Here is a 24,552-nt window from a genome sequence, read left to right as displayed (position 1 = left end):
CTTCTCACAGGTAGGAAAAAATTCAGAATTTAGAGTTGACCATATTGACAAACATCCCAAACAGTCTTGCCAGTCAGATTTTCATTGTTTGTTGTTATGGTTTCAGTCCTGAGACTAGTTTGATGCAACTCTCTATGCTGCTCTATCCTGTGCAAGCTTCTTCATCTCCCAGTACCTACTGCAACCTACATCCTTCTGAATCTGCTTAGTGTATTCATCTCTTGGTCTCCCTCTACGATTTTTACCCTCCACGCTGCCCTCCAATACTAAATTGGTGATCCCTTGATGCCTCAGAACATGTCCTACCAACTGATCCCTCCTTCTGGACAAGTTGTGCCACAAACATCTCTTCTCCCCAATCCTATTCAATACTTCCTCATTAGTTATATGATCTACCCATCTAATCTTCAGCATTCTTCTGTAGCACCACATTTCGAAAGCTTCTATTCTCTTCCTGTCCCAACTATTTATCGTCCATGTTTCACTTCCATACAAGGTCACACTCCATAGAAATACTTTCAGAAACGACTTCCTGACACTTAAATCTATACTTGATGTTAACAAATTTCTCTTCTTCAGAAATGTTTTCCTTGCCATTGCCAGTCTACATTTTATATCCTCTCTACTTCGACCATCATCAATTATTTTGCTCCCCAAATAGCAAAACTCCTTTACTACTTTAAGTGTCTCATTTCCTAATCTAATTCCCTCAGCATCACCCGACTTAATTCGACTACATTCCATTATCCTTGTTTTGCTCCTTTCAAGACGCTATCCATTCCATTCAACGGCTCTTCCAAGTCCTTTGCTGTCTCTGACAGAATTACAATGTCATCGGCGAACCTCAAAGTTTTTATTTCTTCTCCATGGATTTTAATACCTGCTCCGAATTTTTCTTTTGTTTCCTTTACTGCTTGCTCAATATATAGATTGAATAACATTGGGGAGAGGCTACAACCCTGTCTTACTCCCTTTCATGTCCCTCGACTCTTATAACTGCCATCTGGTTTCTGTACAAATTATAAATAGCCTTTCGCTCCCTGTATTTTACCCCTGGCACCTTTAGAGTTTGAAAGAGAGTATTCCAGTCAACATTGCCAAAAGCTTTCTCTAAGTCTACAAATGCTAGAAACGTAGGTTTGCCTTTCCTTAATCTTTCTTCTAAGATAAGTCGTAAGGTCAGTATTGCCTCACGTGTTCCAGTATTTCTATGGAATCCAAACTGATCTTCCCCGAGGTCGGCTTCTACCAGTTTTTCCATTCGTCTGTAAAGAATTCGTGTTAGTATTTTGCAGCTGTGGCTTATTAAACTGATAGTTCGGTAATTTTCACATCTGTCAACACCTGATTTCTTTGGGATTGGAATTATTACATTCTTCTTGAAGTCTGAGGGTATTTCGCCTGTTTCATACGTCTTGCTCACCAGATGGTAGAGTTTTGTCAGGACTGGCTCTCCCAAGGCCGTCAGTAGTTCCAATGGAATGTTGTCTACTCCTGGGGCCTTGTTTCGACTCAGGTCTTTCAGTGCTCTGTCAAACTCTTCATGCAGTATCGTATGTCCCATTTCATCTTCATCTACATCCTCTTCCATTTCCATAATATTGTCCTCAAGTACGTCGCCCTGGTATAGACCTTCTATATACTCCTTCCACCTTTCTGCTTTCCCTTCTTTGCTTAGAACTGGGTTTCCATCTGAGCTCTTGATGTTCATACAAGTGGTTCTCTTTATCTCCAAAGGTCTCTTTAATTTTCCTGTAGGTAGTATCTATCTTACCCCTAGTGAGATAAGCCTCTACATCCTTACATTTGTCCTCTAGCCACCCCTAATTAGCCATTTTGCACTTCCTGTCGATCTCATTTTTGAGACGTTTGTATTCCTTTTTGCATGCTTCATTTACTGCATTTTTATATTTTCTCCTTTCATCAATTAAATTCAATATTTCTTCTGTTACCCAAGGATTTCTTCTAGCTCTCGTCTTTTTACCTACTTGATCCTCTGCTGCCTTCACTACTTCATCCCTCAAAGCTACCCATTCTCCTTCTACTGTATTTCTTTCCCCCATTCCTGTCAATTGTTCCCTTATGCTCTCCCTGAAATTCTGGTTCTTTCAGTTTATCCAGGTCCCATCTCCTTAAATTCCCACCTTTTTGCAGTTTCTTCAGTTTTAATCTACAGGTCATAACCAATAGATTGTGGTCAGAGTCCACATCTGCCCCTGGAAATGTCTTACAATTTAAAACCTGTTTCCTAAATCTCTGTCTTACCATTATATAATCTATCTGATACCTTTTAGTATCTCCAGGGTTCTTCCATGTATACAACCTTCTTTCATGATTCTTAAACCAAGTGTTAGCTATGATTAAGTTGTGCTCTGTGCAAAATTCTACCAGGCGGCTTCCTCTTTCATTTCTTAGCCCCAATCCATATTCACCTACTACGTTTCCTTCTCTCCCTTTTCCTACTACCGAATTCCAGTCACCCATGACTATTAAATTTTCGTCACCCTTCACTATCTGAATAATTTCTTTTATTTCATCATACATTTCTTCAATTTCTTCGTCATCTGCAGAGCTAGTTGGCATATAAACTTGTACTACTGTAGTAGGTGTGGGCTTCGTTTCTGTCTTGGCCACAATAATGCGTTCACTATGCTTTTTGTAGTAGCTTACCTGCATTCCTATTTTCCTATTCATTATTAAACCTACCCCTGCATTACCCCTATTTGACTTTGTGTTTATAACCCTGTAGTCACCTGACCAGAAGTCTTGTTCCTCCTGCCACCGAACTTCACTAATTCCCACTGTATCTAACTTTAACCTATCCACTTCCATTTTTAAATTTTCTAACCTACCTGCCCGATTAAGGGATCTGACATTCCACGCTCCGATCCGTAGAACGCCAGTTTTCTTTCTCGTGATCACGACATCCTCTTGAGTAGTCCCCGCCCGGAGATCCGAATGGGGGACTTTTTTACCTCCGGAATATTTTACACAAGAGGACGCCATCATCATTTAATCATACAGTAAAGCTGCATGCCCTCGGGAAAAGTTACGGCCGTAGTTTCCACTTGCTTGCAGCTGTTCGCAGTACCAGCACAGCAAGGCCGTTTTGGTTATTGTTACAAGGCCAGATCAGTCTATCATTTTCATAGTACATTGAAATGTTGCTACATTCGAAAATGAACAATACGGAATATGTGTTTACTTCATTGGATAATGTATGAAAATGAAAATGCAGTCGTCGAAACTCGGGGCAGAGAAAAAAGCTCGTCTTTCACCCTTTTTTTTATTTGTTTACTGACGCAGAGGTTTTTGCGCCAGTTTTTATCCTTGTGCCTGCAAAGCATGCCTGTGTAGTGCTGCATATATTCAATGGCAGAAGTTAGTTGTGGCGGCACCTACCAACATTTTTCAGAACTTCCACTTACTTTGCACTCGATTCTAAGCCGCAGGCAGTTTTTTGGATTACAAAAACCCGAAAAAAAGTGCGGCTTAGATTTGAGTAAATACAGTATATGTCTTCCATTGCATACATGCTGTAGGGTCGTGATGAGTCTTCCTGTACATAATATCACTAAGTAGGCCATACATCTCCAAATACAAACTATGAGGTAACAGCACCACTATTATCCGGATCCTCTCAGAGATTTCATAGTGCAGCCCTCCCTTCAGAGGTTATATTACTGCACTGAGGAGGAGCTTTCAAAAGAGCACAGCAAGTTTCTCTTCTTGTTTCTTCAGCAGCATCCATAGGAAGACATCATACAGCTTCTTCAGTGTCACTCATGAAACTTATCAGAGGTAGTGAACTAGGTGTAGATGCAAAATTGAGTCCTTTGGACAAAACAGACATTGACCAAATTCTTCTCCGTGAAATTAATAACAGAACGCTGTGCAGTTATTCCCTAGAAAGAAGTGCTGCAGCCCTCAGATGTAGGTTGAACAGTTCTTCTGAAACGCCGTACAACTTCTGTCTCATATAACAGATTCTCTCCTTAACAGTAGTATGACTGGTCTTCTCTGTTATCTTCCGTTCAGAGGCAGTCTTAATAAAATGTGTCACTCTGGCAAATTTTGGTATTATGTCATGGTTCTGACATTTCATTATAAAAACTTAAAAGTTTTGCTCTCTTACCACTCAGCTTGTTGAAACTTCTCACAAGTGAGGCTACCTCCTCCTCATAAAGGCGTTTGATGCGAAATTTAAAATTTTCCCTGTGATTTGTATGTTCGAAGAGATATCTGGATTGCAGCCGATCATTGTAAACTTCACTCCACATAAGTAGTTTGGAATTGACGCATGGTGCAGGGAATGGCAATTGAATCTCAATGTAGGCAAGTGTAATGTGCTGTGAATACACAGAAAGATAGACCCTTTATCATTTAGCTACAAAATAGCAGGTCAGCAACTGAAAGCAGTTAATACCATAAATTATCTGGAAGTACGCATTAGGAGTGATTTAAAATGGAATGATCATATAATGTTGATCGTCGGTAAAGCAGATGCCAGACTGAGATTCATTGGAAGAATCCTAAGGAAATGCAATCCGAAAACAAAGGAAGTAGGTTACAGTACGCTTGTTCGCCCACTGCTTGAATACTGCTCAGAAGTGTGGGATCCATACCAGATAGGGCTGATAGAAGATATAGAGAAGATCCAATGGAGAGCAGCGCACTTCGTTACGGGATCATTTAGTAATCGCGAAAGCATTACGGAGATGATAGATAAACTCCAGTGGAAAACTCTGCAGGAGAGACGCTCAGTAGCTCGGTATGGGCTTTTGTTGAAGTTTCGAGAACATACCTTCACCGAAGAGTCAAGCAGTATATTGCTCCCTCCTACATATATCTCGCGAAGAGACCATGAGGATAAAATCAGAGAGATTAGAGCCCACACAGAGGCATACCGACAATCCTTCTTTCCACGAACAATACGAGACTGGAATAGAAGGGAGAACCGATAGAGGTACTCAAGGTACCCTCCGCCACACACCGTCAGGTGGCTTGCAGAGTATAGATGTAGATGTAGATCTTTTAGCGAGTTTTGATGTAGTACCTCTTTTTGCAAAGGTATCTCATGCTTATTCCTTGGCACTAATTGGAAAACAGTTTGTCGGACATCACTGCTTTGTTTGCGCATGCTCTTTTGTCAACCTATTTTATGTTGAACCAAGAATATTTTGAACAGGCTGACAGCATCACCATGGGCAGCCCCTTGTCTCCCCTGGTGGCTTACCTTTTTATGGGGGATTTTGAGGAAAGAGCACTTGAATCAGTGGTCATTAAACCAGTTGTTTTTTGCAGGTACATGGGTGATATTTTCTTAGTGTGGCCCCATGGAGAAGATAAGTTAATGAAGTTTTTTCATCATCTTAACTCCATTCATCAGAACATTCAATTTACTATTGAATTAGAGAAAGATGGTTGTCTCCCATTCCTGGGTGTTTTGGTTAGACAGAGGACTGACACCTCTCTGGGACATTCTGTTTACTGTAAGCCTATTCATACAGATTTGTACTTGCACTCTTTAAGTTGCCATCACCCATTCCAAACTGAGCATGCTTAAACCCTTGCACACAGGGCCCATACAGTGCCAGGTGCAGTTAGTTTACCTAAAGAGCTTGCACATTTAAGGTGTTCGGAAACAATGGATACTCGACATGGCAAATTAACAGGGCTTTATCAGCTAAAACCAAGAACTGGGAATTGGATGAAGAGGATAATGTGCTAGCAAAGTCTGTAGCTTTTCTTCCCTCTGTTGGAAATATTTCTTTCAAAATAGCAAGAATGATTAGTAAGTTTCATGTGAAAGTGATTTTCTGCCCACCATCTAAGATTTTGGACCTGCTGGGATCAGTGAAGGATAATTTGTTATTGCAGAAGGGGGGAATTTACAAAATATCTTGCCAATACGGTATGGCCGATATAGGACAAACAACATGCACAGTGGAAGAACGTTTCACAGAAAATAAATGTTGCACTCACCTCCTGCAACCGAGCAAGTTTACAGTTGCGGAACACTGTATCTCTGATGGACATTCAAAAGAGTATGACAAAACATTAATTTTGGCCACAGCAACATCTTTTTGGGACTCCGTTATGAAAGAATCCATTAAAATACACATCGTGGAAAATCCAATGAACCGTGACACCAGCTACCAGCTAGATAATGCATGTAATCCTGTCATCTCCAAGATATGCTCCAGACGAAGATGCCAGGATACTCCGATGACTTCGGCAAGCGGTAATGCCAAAAGCAGTTGATCATTGCAGTTCCACCAGTAAGGGCGCTGCCGCCAGACAGTGTGGTTCTTCTATCACTGTGACTCAGACATACATGCAGCAATACTATCAGCATGTTACACATGTTATACAAAGCGGAGCAGAGAACGTCTTTGTCAGTCTTCAATGGCTCACCTGGAGATGACTGGCAGGTGTCCAGTTGAAATATCGTGTAGTGAAGTTTACAATGACCAACTGCAGTCCCAAAATCTCTTTGAACATTTAATTCACTGAGAAAATTTTAAATTTCACCATCCCATTTCATTTGTGTCAGTTAATTATTTCTTTAACGCATTGAAATGCTCCTTGACATTCTGAAATATGTAAGGAACATTGTTCTGTCTCTAACACTGTTTACCTATTATATTGACATAATATTTGATCAGGTGTTGCTTTTGGTTTCTTATGCCTCTTTCTTGTGGTTAAGTGGTATTTCATAGCTTTTGAACATTTGTATTAAGTAAAAATATTGTGCCCGACTGAGAATCTTAACTTGAATGCCGTACTTCTGCAGGCAGTATGCTAAGGATTGCATTACGTGTACACTCTTAAAATGCTGACTCAGCACTTCAACTAAACATTTGTTTCTCTCCTCCATACCTTTTTAACATAAGTTATTGTTTTGTAGCTGATCCCCCAACAAACCTCTGCACTTACCTTGTACATGGTCAAGAATCATTAATCAATTATATGTCAGTGCACAGTTTCTGTTCTTAGAGACATGCCTGAAATAACGTTCGAACTCCAGTGGGAACCTTGAAGTAGCGAGTATGAAGGACATGGATGGCAACTGCTGATAGATAGCGTGAGGTGGGAATGTGGTTAGCCGGGAGGATAGTCCATGCAATTTCGATAAACACTGTATCTGCATAGTGCAGTGGTTAACACAACTGCCTAGTAAGTAGGATATCCCAGGTTTGAAACCTGGCACTGCACACGTTTTCACTCATCGTCGCTAATTCGGCATAAAGTCCAGAAACAACTGACATCAACAGTTCCTTCTCCCTTTCCTTTCTCCTTCCTCCATCATCTATTTATATAATCCTCCATCAGTTTTACAGCAGACAATATGAAGCAGATTTCCTGTATTCTCAGTTTTGTTCAGACTAATTACACCCCTCTTGTGGGTCCGGGGTTTAGGATAGGCCCAAGGTGTTCCTGCCTGTCATAAGAGGCAACTAAAAGGAGTCTCCCACTTTTTGGCCCTATAAGTTCAGGTCCCATTTTATGGTTCGACATCCCACTTTCCAAATTATACAGAAGTGCGGACCATTTGGGGATGGATGCCTTACGTGGTGCACCATATATCCAGTGTGCAGTTAGGCCTTTTCCACCTCATATTGTCCTGGATCTGCATCTCCATCTGCAATCCAGTTATCTGAGCAAGGAACGCATTACAGGGTACACCATGTACTTCCATAGTTCTCTGCCCTCTTTTGCCTAAGACAATATTTGATTTCTCTGCACCCAGCATCCAACATGGTAACCAGTCCGTTGTGGTGGGGCCGTCGTGTATCCATTTGGTGGTATCCTCCTGACATCATAGGGATCACACTCGTGGCAACCACCATCATGCCAGGTGGCCTTTGCTGTGGCTGGGTGGCACCTGTGAGGAGAGCACTTGATTGGAGTGGGTGGCATCAGGGCAGATGACCCACAATGAAGCGGATCAAGTCATCTTTTACTGTGGACCGAATAGCCCCAGCAGTCTGTAAGAAAGAGAAGGTTGATTATAATGCTGATAGGTATGGCCCTAAATTGTTCTCCTCCCTAGCAACACCATGGGAGGAATGTAGGGCTACATAACAATGGGATCTATATTTACCTTGTTACTTACTGTGCAACAGAGCTGATGCGAACTCCTTTCTGGATACGAAGTCTCTACTTTTTGTTGAGCACCTGGAGGGATAAATTTGGGGAAGTGACAGTGCTGTCCAAAATGCACAGTGGGTGGGTTTTGATTCAGACAGCATCCCCAACCCAGTTCTGGGTGTTACTCACCTGTGACAAGCTGGGTGATATACCTGTTTCAGTCACTCCCCATAAAAGCTTCAACATGGTCCAGGGAATTATTTTTCATCATGAACTCCTGTTGCAGTTCGATGATGAGCTATGCGCCAATTTAGAATGACACGTGCTCATTTCATCTGGTACATTTACAGGGGACCCAAAGACAATAGGATTGCTACTGGTGTCTTCATCTTGGGCTTTGAGAGTGATTTGTTACCTGAAAAGTTCAAAGTGAAGGTATACCGATGTGATGTCAAACCTTACGTCCCTCTCCCTATGCAGGGCTGTAAGTACTGGAAATTTGGGCACATGTCCTTCCAGTGCAAGTCCACCACCACATGTAGAGACTGTGGACGTTTGCTGCATCCGAGTACTCCATGTATGCCACCTCCCACCTGCGTGAACTGTGTAGAGCACCACTCCTCCTGCTCACCTGACTGCCCGGTACTCCAAAAGGAGCAGAAAATCATGGAGTACAAGACCCTGGAAAGGCTGTCATACCGTGAGGCTAAACTCAAATATGAAAGGTAAACCCTATTTGAATGCTATCTTCTTATGCTGCTGCCGTGACAGTGTCGCCATCAGTGACACCATTATGCCCATCATCTAAGCCTGCCCCAATGGGCCCTCAGTGCTGCCCATCTTCCTAACTCCTCCAGCTGGCTGGGGGCACATCTTCTGTTGCTCCCAAAGCTTCTACTTGGGAAACTAGCCAGTGGCTGAAAGCGCCACTGGCTGCTGGTTGAAGGACTTCAAGGTCTTCCTCTGTATCTGAAGCTACTTCCAAGAAGCCCTTCCAGCAAGTCCCTTAGGAGTGGAGAGAGGACAAACTATCAAAGAAGAAGTCCACTAAGAAACAGGAAGCTACAGTGGTCCCCGCACCAGCACTCCCCCACAGCTTTGGCACTGGATGCCAACACTCAATCAGTGGCGACAGGTGATGCTGAGGCCTAATTTGCCTCCTTGGTCACTTCATGCCATCCTAGCTGACAGAAAGCGTCATTCTCCAGTGGAACTGTGGTGGTTTTTTTCTCTCACCTGGCTGAGTTATGTCAACTTTGAAGCAGTACACCTACTTTTTGTATTGTCCTTCAGGAAACCTGGTTACCCGCAATGCAGACTCCCACCCTTCGTGGCTATCAGGGGTACTAAAAAAACCATCCTGACTGTAACAGATCGTCAGGTGGAGTATGCATCTGTGTCCTTACCTCTGTCTAAAACAAACCTCTGCTTCTTCAAACACCTTTAGAAGCTGTGGCTGTCAGGGTGAGGACAATGGAGGAACATCTACCTCCCTCCAGATGGTGACACACCGCCCCATGTCGTGGCTGCACTCATTTCGCAACTCCCCCAACCTTTTCTCCTTCTGGATGATTTTAATGCCCATAACCCTTTGTGGGGTGGAACCAAGGTTACTGGCTATGTTAAAGACGTTGAGGACCTACTAACTCACCTTGACCTTTGCCTCATAAATACAGGTGTCCCCACACATTTCAGTGTGGCACATGGCACTTGCTCAGCCATTGATTTCTCAGTTGGAAGTCCTGGCCTCCTTCCATCTGTCCACTGGAGAGCACATGGCGATTAGTGGGCTAGTGACCAGTTTCCACACTTCCTATCCCTACCCCTGTGTCCCTCATCTCGACACTTGCCATGTGGGCTCTTCCCAAGGCTGACTGGGATACTTTCACGTCCGCTACTGCCATTGAATTCCGATTGCATGCAACCATCAATGAGGTGATTCACACAATCACTAATGCCATTACTACCACAGCTGAATTGGCAATTCCTTGTTCCTCCAGCTACACCTGGCGGAAGTCAGTGCCTTGGTGATCGCCGGAAATCACTGTGGCCATTAGAAACCATAGGTGGGCCCTCCAACATCATAAGCACCACCCCTCCCTGGAGAACCTTATTGCTTTCAAATGGCTCCATGCCCAGGTTCGCCTCCTCGTCAAACGAAGGAAGCAGGAGTGTTGGGAATGCTATGTCTCCACCATTGGAATATGAACCTCCTCTCCCAGGTTTGGACCAAGCTCTGCCGATTTTACTGCCATCTGACGCCTGCAATTGTACCTGGCATTTCCACAATTGGAGCTGTATCTGCCAATCCAGATGTAATCATATAGCATTTTGCTGAGCACTATGCTCACACCTCTGGGTCTGAGAATTACCGCCCCACCTTCCATCTCTTCAAACACAGGATGGAATGACAACACCCCTCTTTTGCTCCACACAACCTTAAGCCATACAGTGCTCCCTTCAGTGTGTGGGAATTTCTCAGTGCTCTTGCTGACTGTCCTGACACATCCCCTAGCTCAGCCCACATCCATTCACAAGTGCTGAAACATCTGTCAACAGACTCCCAGCACTGCGTCCTTGCTGTCTTCAACTGCATCTGGAGCAATGGCAAATTGCAGTGGTGGGAGAGTATCATCATCCCAGTGGTAATGCCTTATAAGAACCCACTAGATGTCGATAGCTACTGTTCCATCAGCCTCACTAACATTCTGTGCAAGCTACTCGAACATATGGTAAGCTGGTTCCGTGGCAGGGCAGTTTTCACCAAGGATGCTCCACCATTGACAACTTGCTTTACCTGGAGACTGCCATTCGTTTGAACTTTTCCTTGCACCAACACCTGATTGCCGTCTTTTATAGGCCTGATGAAGGCCTATGATATGACTTGGAGACACCACATCCTCACTACTCTGCATGAGTGGGGTCTGCGGGGCCTGCTCCCAATTTTTATACAGAACTTTTTGTCACTCCACAAAGTTTTTGCAACCTGGGATACAGAATGGCAGACCCTCAGTACACCAAATAAACGATGTGTTATTAGGGAGATGACAGATGTGTTGTGGTCATCTATGCGAACCAATCACAGGAAATCTGTTGTCCTCTACTGGCTCCGCATCAGCCATACGTGACTATCACATGGTCATCTCTGTTGCGAGGACCCACTTTGGTGTCGCTGTGGCTCCCCTATGACTGCCGTCCACATCTTGTTGGACTGCCCAATTTTAGCCACTCTGCAGCAGACTTTTAACCTTCCCAGCACACTACCTACAGTGTTGGTTGACAGTGCCCCAACAGCAGTTTTAGTTTTATACATGAGGGCGGTTATTATTGTACCATCTGAGGGTGGGTGTCTGGCCTTCTCTCCAAGACCTTCACCATCCCTCCATTTTAATTAACCCTCTGTCACCCTTTCTATGCATTTTGTTTGTTTTGGTGTTCATCTTTTTTCTACAAGTGTTCATCTCACCCTAGTGGAAGGGGTGTGTGTGTGTGTGTGTGTGTGTGTGTGTGTGTGTGTGTGTGTGTGTGTGTGTGTGTGTGTGTGTGTGTGTCAGTGTGTGCCAGTGTCATTTCAAGCCCTATTGCTTATCACTGTTGCAAATATGGCATCCGAGTAAAGCAGTGTAGAAATTGGATATTGTTTTAAGTTTATTCATGACTGATTACTTCTGAGTAGGCAACATATTTGTGGAATTCTATGGATTATTAGGATAAGAAATGAGAAGAGTTTTTTGTTTCTTATTTCTAGTAGAAATTATTAATTTTTGTTAAGATGGTCTCAGATTCCTAGTTAACTCAAAAAAGTATTCTTAAATATTAATGTATAATGCTTAAGCAGGAAATGTTAATCATGTCGTGTTTATTGCTCCTCTTTGTTGCAGGATTGCACTGTGCTTTGTTTGTGCTTTATATGCACTGATTATGGCAGCATTCTTATTACCAATTCTTCTGCGGCATGGCTGGATGTTGACAAGGGACTCTTGGTCCCGAAAGCGATTGACATCCTCGCACGATTACCAGTTGCCTGTCGCATGAGATTGTTTCCGATAAGACTGTGATGGAAGGCTATCTACTGGAGTTGCCTTTGGCTACACTCCTTGGCCAGTATGGCAGATAAGACAATAGCAGGAGTTCCAAGCGGACAGTAAACTTAAAATATAAAGTATTGCAAGAAAATTATTTCTGTTAACTGCAGAGTATTTTCATCCATTTACCATCTAATGTATGATTACATGGAAAAAAAAATCAGGAAGTAAGCTGAAAGTGAATACACCGCAATTGTTTTCAAAGGAGAACCAATGGAGGCGTTGAACTTCCGCTTTTAGATCCGAATACTTCTCATTGGGACATAATGAGGAGAACAGAGAATGTGTGCAAATTTCTGTAAAGGAGATGTTATGTCCAGAGACATGCTGATAAAATGGAGAAGAAACTAAGTGAACTTATTTGTATAGTTCTTATATTTTTATACATATGCATCCCACTTTTCAACCAGTATTAATTGTAGGTTTTATTTATACACTCATCACAACATTCTTATTCTCTCTCATTTCATATGTGTATGTTTTTCTTTGTACTTATAGAATGCTTGTGTTGAACCTTTAAAATACAATATTTTACATTTTTTGTTCCTAAGGTTATCGTTTAACTGTCTACAATGTGTGTCTTTATTCATCTACTACTATCAACATAGTTTCATTAGTTTCATTTTGTCTATTTTTACCAGATAAATGACTAGCATAGAAAAAAAACTGAATGAGGTAAATATCACTGCACTAATTACAGATTAACTATCACCTGAGATTAAAGGGAATGGTGAACATTGTACATAATTTTTGTAATTTTTCTGTCGTTGATCTTTTGGAGGAGCTATTGGCATAACCGTGATACTCAAGTGAACCATTCTGTGATACGCAGTGCTCTCTCTCTCTCTCCCCCCCCCCCCTCCCCCTCCCCCCCCCCCCCCCCTCTCTCTCTCTCTCTCTCTCTCTCTCTCTCTCTCTCTCTCTCTCTCTCTCTCTCTCTCTCTCTGTGTGTGTGTGTGTGTGTGTGTGTGTGTGTGTGTTTTTTTTTTTGCTAGATGTTAATGAAATGTTGAAATAAATACTTCAAGAATAAATGGAACAACTAAAGTTAGTTTCATTGTCTGTATTACAAGTTCCAGATCATAATTATGAAATTAATTTCCACATTTAAATAGTATACTTGGACCTAGGTCAGCAAATAAACATCTAATAGCTGACTTTTTTAATATTCCATTATTTTGCTGACTGTAACATTCAGCATAATACTGGCAGATATTAAGATACTAAAATGTTAATAAAGTTTCAGTATATTTGAATGCTTAATGACCTGGGTGAGAAGTCCATATTCATAACATTAATAATCTTATCATAATTTTGTTGGTACACTTCAAGCTACATTAATGATTATATGTTGTAGAAGACTAGTATTTGGCATGGTTTACCTTCATGGGTATCAAATACGGAGTACAGAAAAACAGAAACTTTATTCAGTTAGTAAACTACACTGAAGAACCAAAGAAACTGGTGCACCTGCCTAATGTCATGTAGGACTCCCACGAGCACGTAGAAATGCCACAGCATGATGTGGCATGGACTTGAATAATATCTGAAGTAGTGTTGGAGGGAATTGACAGCATGAATCCTGTAGGTCTGTCCATAAATCTGTAAGAGTATGAGGGGGTGGAGATCTCTTCTGAGCAGTACATTGCAAGGCATCTCAGATATGCTCAATAGTGTTCATGTGTGGGGAGTTTGGTGGTGAGCAGAAGTGTTTAAACTCAGAAGTGTGTTCCTGAAGCCAGTCTTTAGCAATTCTCGACATGTGGGTTTCGCAATGTCCTGCTGGAATTGCCTAAGTCCGTTGGAATGCAAAATGGACATGAATGGATGCAGGTGAGCAGACAGGATGATTACGCACATGTCACCTGTCAGAGTCGTATCTAGATTTATCAGGGGTCCCACATCACTCCAAGTGCACACACCCCACACCATTACGGAGCCTCCACCAGCTTGAACAGTCCCCTGCTGACATACAGGGCCCATGGAGTCATGAAGTTGTCTCCATACCTGTACATGTCCATCTGTCTGACACAATTTGAAATGAGACTTTCCCAACCAGGCAACATGTTTCCAGTCATCAACGGTCCAATGTTGGTGTTGATGGGCCCAGGTGAGACATAAAGCTTTGTGTTGTGCAGTCATCAAGGATACATGAGTGAGCCTTCTTCTCTGAAAGCCAAAATCAATGATGTTTCATTGAATGATTCACATGCTGACACTTGTTGATGGCCCAGAATTGAAATCTGGTGCAGTTTGTGGAAGGGTCTCTTCAGTCACCGTTGATCTCACTCTTGCAGGAGCTTTTTCCGGCCAAGGCAATGTTGGAGATTTGATGTTTTACCAGATTCCTGATATTCACGGTACGCTCGTGAAATGGTAGTATGGGAAAATCCCCACTTCATCACTACCTCGGAGATGCTGTGTCCCATCGCTCGTGCGCTGACTATAACACCACATTTAAACTCACTTAAATCTTGAGAGCTGCCATTGTAGCAGCAATAACCAATCTAACAACTGTACCAGACACTTCTTGTCTTATATAAGCGTTGCCAACGACAGTGCCGTATTCCACCTGTTTCCATATCTCTTTATTTGAATACGCATACCTATACCAGTTTATTTGGCTATTCAGTGTATATCACTACACCAAAAAGTTCCGTGCTTTACAGCTACAAAGGAACAACTGCCAGTTGCTGTGGAACAAACAATTGCTACGACCGATAATAGTAAAGGATATGTAGAGGGCAGGACATGTTAACTGCAGCAAAGCTTGTGTGCAAATGTTCTGTATGCATTTGACATTTCATGCAGTATGGTGTTTGACAAAGGTTGTTGTGGAACTGATTAGTGTGACATTCCATATGGTATGGCAACATGTTTGCAAAACATCATTTGAGTACTTAAGATTATGGATGGGCAGATGGACAGCTCAAAGTCACTCAGTGTCACTACTGTGGTCACAGTAATAGTTGTGTCCAAAAGTGCCATTTTGCAATTAGAAAGGGCCACTGAAGGTGGAAATCGTATGCAAACGTATGCTAGTAGTCATAGACGGACCACCATACAGCAACAGGATCGATATGTAACTCTAGTGATGAAGAGGAACAGACATCTCATTACTAGGCAGATGGCTACAGACCTTGCAGTCACTACCAGAACAATTTCATGGCGATTAAATCAGGCTAGTTTGTATGCTCAGAAACGTATTAAATTTATCTCATTCAACCACGTCAATGTCGAGAAAGAGGTCGCTGGGGTAGGGAGCATGTTAGTTGGGGGTGGCAGCAGTGATCCAGACTGGTGTTCTTGAAGGAGTCTCACTTCACCGCAGCAAGTGATTCTGGCCACCAGGTACTGTGGAGAGAGACAGGAACACATTGTACATCAGAGAATATTCATGAACATTATTGGAATGGCCTAGATGTTATGGTGCAGGCAGGCATTATGCAAACTGCCAAACACCGCTGCATGTCTTTGCGTGAGGTACCTTTACAGCACAGCAAAGTGTTATTGCAGGGGAAACTGTTATGTATCATGTCTGTTTATGGGTGACAGTGCCTACCCACACAGGACAGCTGAGGTATCAGAAACACTTGAAAGTGAATATATTGAACATATTAAATGGCCTGCGTAGTCCTCAGACCTAAACCCTTTAGAGCATGCCTGGAATGCCCTTGGCAGATGTATTTCTCAATGAACATCTGTTCCCCCAACCATGCAATAACCAGAAGACCTCCTTGAAAGAGAAGGGGGGCGATGTACACTAAGACTCCTCAATAGTTTGATAGCTAGCATGAGTAACATAAGCAAAATGTGCATTAGTGTGTGAGGTGGGCATCAATATCAACATTTATGTTGGGAGTCAGATCTGTGTCAAACAATGTTATTTATATCATGTTATCCTGCTTTCCCATGTGGTGAAACCTGTATTATTTTTCATTTCAATTGTATCACTCCACTTCTGTTACGTATGTACTGTGTTTCATGTCATCCATCATTGGCAGTGATTACTCCTGTCCAACAGTGTGTCTGTCCATTAGCAACTGTCAAGCAGTTTACTAATTGACATAGTACAAAGGGAATAACCTACATAAATATTAACATCTGCATTACTTCTGGAAAACATTCATTATTGTATGGACCAAAAGCATAACCCAATGCAAGCTTGCAAGAGTACAGTGATTAGACAAAAAACCAAATCCAGATGACCTCAGTGGAGCCAAAAAACATCTGCCAGTCAGCATACAATTTATAATAAATGTATTCCCAAGTAAAGTAACATCATATGTCATGGCTTTGCTTCCAAGTTACATTAGCCCATTTAAGTTACAATTCAAGGAAATGTGGAACTGCTGACCAAGATTTCACAGTACTCTCTCCTGCAGTCTTTGACAAAATTGCTATGATTGATCTGACATGCAGCATCCAATGTGCTATAGAATACCCACAAATATAATTGTACTGGATGATCAAAACCTGAAGATCTTATTACCCATGTAGGTCACAGGCAAGAACAAAATGAAATAGTAGAAAATATTGACTATCACTTATTGATACATGATGAAAGATGGAATAGTCTGGTCCTTCCATATAACTAAAATACGTAAAACTTAGCCACTAGGTTACATACAGGATGCCCCAAAATAATGTGTACACTCTTTGAAGCTGAATATATCTTTAATGAAAGGGGTTAGAAATAAAATTTTAGTGGTGTTTGGTGCCTCATGGTCCAACTTAAGGTGGTAAATGTTCAAACTGATGTCTGTCCATCACAATACACCTTCGACAACGACTGACAACTGAATTGTAGACAATGACTGACGACTGAGCAACCTGCCAACTTTGTTTCCAATGGAATATCACCACAGGCTTGCTCAATTCACTCTCTATGATCATCCAGTGTAAACTGTATTCTTGAGAGTACCCCACAGAGAGAAGTCTAGAGGAGTTAAACTGGAGATCGAGCAGGATACTCCACACTCCCTCTTCATCCTGTCCATCTAACAGGAAATGTACGATCGAGAAATGTCCTCACGTCCAGGTGAAAGTGAGATGGTTCCCCATCCTGTTGAAAGTAACAATCTTCATTTACAAACACAACGCTAAGACCAGGAGTTATTATTTCCAAATAAGAATCCCCCTTGACAATGTTGTAAAAGAAATACGACACGATTAACCCCCAAGAAGACAGAGCACACCAGACTGTTACTCCAGGTAGATTAACATGCCTTTGCTTGGTTACATATGGATTCTCCCTGGCCTGCGCAATTATGGCGGTTAATTGTTCCATCAAGTTTAAATGTTGCTTCATCTGACCAAAGAATTTTATCTTGGAAACATTGCTCTTCTTCACAACTGTTAATGAACCACTCAACAAAATTCGCTTCACTCATTAAGAGCATGTAGAAGTCTTGGAATGTAAGGCTTAAAGTTCTGAGACCACAAAATTCTATGAACACTCCTTCTGCAGATCCCAGTGTCACGAGAGCATTGCCTCAGAGATTTCTTTGGGGATCATGTGTATGCCTGGATTACTGCATCAACACTCTCATTGCCTGTTGAACTTCTCTTTTGTCCACTATGTCCCTTCTTCATATCCTTTGATTTCAAACTTATCTCGGATTCTTGTGATTGTTACTCTTGTCGGTGGTCAACTCTCTGATTTCAGCGTACCACACTCACATTCTCTGTTTTCCAGTAACTCTTTAGCACCCACTTCCATCATTCAAATGATACTGCCATGTTTGCTGACAATCCTGAAACAAAAGAAATCATTGTTATGTTTTTCACCACCTTCTAAATTATGACCCATAAAAATTGTATTTCTGTCTCCTTTAATTAAAGGGATATTCTGTTACAAAGAGTGTGTACATTATTTTGGGTCACCCTGTATATGTGATGAAGTGTAATAATTAATGCAGTTTAAAGTGTACCAACAAGATGTCTGTCGCACAGTATATTCAAGCTGCAGAGCAACCAACACACAAGATTTCAGTTAAAATAACTGAAACAAATACACTGTTGACATATTGCTTGTTGGATTCTGTCTCTGGATCTTCAGCCGGCATATGTAAACAATTTTCCTGATACTTTGCCTGCCTGATATTTTGTCTAGCATTGTCAAACATTCACCCTCCATTGCTGGTTGCAGACTGTAATCAAACCAGTGGCCAATGATTATATGTGCCCGTTATGCCAACGTAAGGTGTTTTCCCTGACCATTACTGTTGTGGTTCTCACCTTGCTTCCTGCAACAGTCATACAGTCATTTGCTGCAGCACAGGAATCTAGGATCTGTTTGCCTGGAGGCTTTCTGCGTTATTGTTGAAACTATTGTCAAGTTTGTGGATTTCTGTGGCTTCTCTGAGCAGGCCAGTGTGTTAGCTCTTCTGTATAGGGAGAACTTATATGTTGATGAACTTCATTATTATGTCGTAGCCCACACACAGTGCATGCACCATCATAGCCAATTTCTCCACATGTCCCAACCTGCAATACTACGAGGTGGAATCCAAAATTTTCGGGACTGGTGCGTAGGAGTAGTAGATCTTCGCTCCGTTTGGTGGCAAGAGCTGCATATCTGATGAGTCAGTGTGCAGAGTGGCATTCAGCTGGGAGGATGTGTTGCGTGTCCACATTGATTTCCATATTACTCTGTGCTTGGTGTGTGGCGATTTTACGATGGATCTGCGAACAGAACAGTGTGTGTGTATCAAATTCTGTGTGAATCTTGGGAAAAGTGCTATGGAGTCCCTTGCAGTGATTCAACAAGTGTTTAGGGGACAGTGCATGAGCCTTACACGTGTGTTTGAGTGGCATGCTCGGTCCAGGGCCGGCCATACTTATGTCTAAGATGATGCTCACACTGGAAGGCCCGTTACTCTCACAGTGCCAGACATTGAAGCCAAACTTCAACAATTGGTTTGTGCGGATCGACGTCGAACCATTTGAGATCTTGCGGATGAAGTGGGTATTGGTTATGGGACATGACAATGAATGTTTACTGATGAATTGGGCATGCATCGTGTCACTACAAAATTTGTGCCAAGGATCTTGACTGCCGATCAGAAGGCATAGAGTGTTGAAGTGTGCACAGACCTTCATCAGACCACATCTGATGATCCAACCTTTGTGTCACGGGTTATCGCCAGTGATGAGAGCTGGGTTTATGGTTATGACACAGAGACAAACCAACAATCGTCTCAGTGGAAGAGCCGGGGCTCTCCCAAGACCCAAAAAAGTGAGACAGGTGAAGAGCATGATCATCATTTTCTTTGATAGTAAGGGAATTGTGCACAGAGAATTCATCCCACCCAGCCAAACAGTGAATTCCATGTACTACTTTGATGTTTTGCGACTGCTTCATAAAAATATGCGGCAACAATGGCTTGAACTTTGGCATCAAGGGAACTGGCTGCTGCATCATGACAACACGCCCTGTCACACGTTCTTGCTCACCAGGACCTTTTTGGCAAAAAACAACATGGCAGTTGAACCCACTGTACTCGCCAGATTTGGCACCTTGAGACTTCACGCTATTCCCAAAACTGAAACTCAAGTTGAAAGGCTGTCAGTTCGACACTTTAAGAGAGGATTCAAGAAGCATCACTGGCAGTGATAAACACCCTCAAAGAACAGGACATCCAGAAAACGTTTGACCAGTGGCAGTAGCACTGGGACCGGTGTGTATGTGCAGATGGGAACTACTTCGAGGGTGATGGTGACCATTAGTCCAAAGGTAAGGTTTTCAACAGATGGCAACACCAGTCCCAAAAATTTTGGATAGCACCTCCTATTTGTGTGCTGATTCTGGTATTGATGGATCATCCAGTCATTCCAATATAGACTTTCCACATGCCGTACATTTCTGACATTGTGAGTGGGTCCCATTTGTCCTTGGCTGATCTGCAATGCTCTTAGTCTTCTTGTTCAGCTTACAAATACTCTTGACTCCGTGGTTGTGCAAAATATAGCTGATTCTGTCCACCACCCTGGGGATGTGAGGCAGAATGACTAGACCTAACATTTCTTCTTCCAGTATATCAGTCTGCTGAATGTCAGGTTTCATGACAGTTCATTTGCAACTTGTGGAGTATCCATTGCTTTTCAGAATGGATTTTAAGTGTTGGATGTTGCGTACGAGGTGTTGTGGTTCACATATTCAGCTTGCACACATTACGAACTTGTTAATTGTTGTTCTTTTCTGGCTCTAGTGATGATTTGACAGTCTGTACAAGTGTTCGTCCATGTGTGCCAGTTTTTGATACAGGCTGTCGGTCAGGTTCTCACTATTCCTTCTAACCAGCATATTTAGAAAGCATAAATATTGATCCTTTTCTACATACATTGTAAATGTAATGTTGGTGTAGTGTCATTCCGTACTAGCTAACGTGACATTTTTTAGTGACAACAGACACGTTAACCCATAGGTAACAATAATTACTTTTTGACAACCATTGTGCTACACATGGGAGGCTGACTTAGGCTTTTATAATGTATTAATGCAATAGCCTATTTATAGTTAAAACTTAAAAATGCATAACAAAAGTAAAATTCATGTAAAACTACAAAAATCAACTGAAGTTGCAAAGACTTTCGTCAGATGCCAGTACTATTCAGTGTTACCTTAATGATTTTGATCTTTGTACTCCACTTCTTACCAGTTTCTGATTGCTGTGTGGCAAATTGTTAAGAGAAGACAGTAAGATTATCAATATGGTGGTGTGACAAATGTAAAGCGACAAATGTAGCACAATGTTCATAGCTGCGTACTTTATTTCAAAAGAAGCTTCATATGATTGAAACACAAGTGCAAGTATAGAACATTCAGCATTAAATAACTCTCATATATCCTTATTGAAATTGAAATGACGATGACGATTTAGTGTGATTGGTGGTGATTGCAATTTCTTCAATGTGGCACACTTACAATAAATAATCAGATTGTTTTTGTCTGGCCACTTGTATGTTGATGTGCCAACAGGAGGCATGACAGACAGTTGAACAGAATTAGGATTCTCAGGGTCTTCTCCAATAACTTCACCTGGATATCTTGATTATCATACTGAATGACACATCAGACATGCACAGATAGTTCCATAGAATCTAACAAATCTTGATTATCACAAAAAGAGAAGACATTATGAAAGTTTTCACTACTGTTTTGGGGAGTACCACTATAGGAATCAATTAATGCTATTATTAAGACTGATATTGTTAAATCTTATGATATCAGAAATGGCAACCACATCATCTATGTTTGCATATGACAGAACCTGCAGATTTCCTTTTCGTTTCACACAATGTGCCCTTTTGGTGCTTTGGATGAGAGTAAAAGTTTGAAAAATTTACTGAGTTCATGTTTTTGTTCTTGCATTTCACTCTGTGACAAACAGCACTTGATATTCCAAAGACCAGCAACAAGAACATCATAGAACTCTCTAACACCAGCAATATGCTCATCATTTTGGAGGACATGCCTCCAAACATATCTTTTTGCAGCAGCACCCATACCGTTATTTGCACCCGTACCATGATAGGATTCAGAAAAGTTTAAAGCACAGTATTTTGGGCTCACTGACACGGTTGCCATGGAATACTTATTTTTGAAGTAATTGTCTGTGCCATCATTCCAGACTAATTTTTTCAAGAGTTTCTAAATGCTCTTCAAAATGTATGGTGATTTTTTGTTGTTGAAGATCTGTACTTTTGTGGATGTGTGACTAGTGTAATCTGAAATTTCAGCATAACATTGATGGTTGACAGTCTCAGTATAATCCAGACGGGGACATATGACTGCATTATATATTGTCTTGTTGTTCCAGTGTGCAGCCATTACCTCACTCTTATTTTAGACAATAGTATTCAGCAAAGTCTGTTTGCAGTATCACACTTCCTGGCTGGAGATTGTCTTTCTGTTTCTGCAATTCCAATGCTTCTTGATATATGTTATGTAGGTGTAATTTTGGATGTTACTTCATCTCTTGCTTCAAGAAGATTCAACTCTTTCTTCAAAATTGTTCCTTTCCTGTCCCACTAAGTGATATAGATCTTGCAATTCTCAAGGTCTTCAGTTGATTGTTACACTTGAAACTCCAAGGTGTCTACTAATTGTTCCATAGGTAAGCACAAGTTACATATTCCTGTCATACAGTTTTTGTTGCACATGTTTCACACAACTGAGCATACAAACCCATTTGTGGATGTTTCTACAGTTGTGTATAAGTGGATTTGATAGAGAAGAATTTGAAGGTTTGACTGTATAAGCAACAATGCACTTCTTGTCTCAAAGAGACAAACAGTCATAATGTGGGGCAGGCAGTTTGCAAAAGCTGACAACCATGTTTTCACATCAGGATACTTCTCTGTAAACAAAAAGTGGACCTACTTCAAACTTTAACATCAGCTTCTTTTGCAAACTTGTCTTTGTCATTGTGTGTTTATCTCGGACAACTTTTACATCTTTCCTGCCAGGCAGCTGGCATGAAATTGTAGCTATCACTATAGAAGGACTCTTGCACAAGTTGTTTTGTTTCTTCAGTGATTGTGGTTGACCACCTGTGTCTTGACAGTGTGACAGAAAAAGGGCTGCTAGATAAATTTTTTGAAAACAATTGTGTTATAATGTTTCTTCGTTTTCTAGGGACAGCTCTTTGCAATGCCTGAGGACTTTTATTTGGTGATATTTCATAAGAACTTGTTGGCATTACGGGGCATTCTCTCATCTCCCTCATATGGTTCTTTGGTGCTTCCCTCTGCTTTTGTTTCATTTTTTTGCAACTTTTCCTACTTTCTCAGAGTTTCTTCATATTTTCATGTGCTTTCTGTCTTTCCATCACTTTCTTCTGTGTATCTTGCTTAGATTGCCTATTACTTTTCAGTTCTGCTGGTGTCACAGTAGCCATAGTCCTCAAAGATATGTGTTTCAACTACTTCCTACAAAAAAAATAATCTATTAATTATACATATTGTGTAATTATTTGTGGTGATATCAAGTGAGGAGATAACAAACTCTCAGTACAGACTGTGATTAAGGTAATAATACATGGAGGTAACATGTGTCACAAAATACCTATTACATTTGTCATGTCATCTATTAAAGTGCGTAGAAGCATATAATGCATCCCCTTTCTCAGTCCTCTATATTGTATGTCTGTCCTGATGTTTATAGACACAATAACCAAAAACACAGTGTAGTTTGAAAAAACAGCATGTTTGGTGACTTACGTACCATTGGCATTGAAGCTATTTTGATTATTATCTGTCCACACTAGAATAATCTGTATGCCACAAAAACCTACATTAAATGACAGAAGAGATCATCATTTAGCATGCCATGTAAAATATGTTTAATATAGAAGTAGGTACTTAAGTTTTCGTTCATTTAAAACTGCCAATAATGGATGTTGTATAGGACACTGTTATTACTTACAATTTATGTTTATTATGCATAGCTCTTACTAGGTTTATTGTTGTAGTCTTGGCAAATTCAGAAACTACTCATTCTGTGCTTCAACATGATATGATGCATGACTAAGTGCCACAAATCTTAAATTATGACTAAAATGTCACATTTCCATGGAATTCCTGTATAGAGACTGTCAAATGTCTTAAGAAATCGCTAAGCTGCTTCTCACTATGAGTCCACGTGATGGTGTCATTGGCATACCTGTACCACATCTTAAAGTTTACAAGGTGCCAAATACAGCACCTGTCTTTTTAAGTACTCCATGAAAAAATTGGCAACCATTGGTCTGTGTGGTGATACTTTCCAGCTGTTCATAGTAATCACTATTCCACATAAAATAGCTTGTTGTAAGACATGGGTGAAAGTGCTTGATGATGTCCTCCAGGAAAATGGAACCAATATACTGCAGTGGGGCACAGAGTGGCATTTTGGTAAACAAAGAAACAATCTTAGAACTGATCAGGTTGTTGTTTAGTCCAAGTTTCTGGTTCTTCAGCTTCTCAGTTAAATGTACTGAGTGCTTTTTATATGTGCTGGTCTTTCTCAAGTGTGACTTAAGCCAAGAGGCAAAATGTTTTTTCAGTTTATCAGTTGCTGAGCCAGGAATGCTTACGGTCTGTCTTAAAGGATCATCTTCTTTAGGGATTTTTGGTGAACCAAACAGCTGAGGTGGTACAGCTTCTGTGTTGCACAGGTTTCTCTGTATGTCTGGCAAGAGGGAGACAATGTTTGTTTAACCAATGTCTATTTGATGGAATCTACTGTGTTAGATCTGCCCTTATCCTTTGCTGTGTCATCGGATCTACAAGATCACACATATTTTGCTCTTATAATCTTTAGTCTTCATTACGACAGTCACATTTACCTTGTCAGCAGACGATATTAATTGTTCCGTGTCATTAAGTC

General features: G+C 41.3%; 1 protein-coding gene across 1 annotated transcript in view; it reads left to right on the top strand.

Annotated features, from left to right (window-relative positions):
• LOC126092461 (palmitoyltransferase ZDHHC23-B) overlaps nucleotides 1-13,022 on the top strand; it is a 79,012-nt gene extending 65,990 nt beyond the window's left edge. Inside the window, exon 5 of the mRNA XM_049908062.1 lies at nucleotides 11,976-13,022. Coding sequence (XP_049764019.1) covers nucleotides 11,976-12,129 — 154 coding nt within the window. The 3' untranslated portion in view covers nucleotides 12,130-13,022. The remainder of the gene's footprint in view (nucleotides 1-11,975) is intronic.
• The last annotated feature ends 11,530 nt before the right edge of the window (nucleotides 13,023-24,552 follow it).

This window comes from Schistocerca cancellata, chromosome 7 (assembly GCF_023864275.1).
Source record: "Schistocerca cancellata isolate TAMUIC-IGC-003103 chromosome 7, iqSchCanc2.1, whole genome shotgun sequence".
NCBI classification, from domain to species: Eukaryota; Metazoa; Arthropoda; class Insecta; order Orthoptera; family Acrididae; genus Schistocerca; species Schistocerca cancellata.
This window is presented reverse-complemented; position numbering and strand designations above follow the sequence as displayed.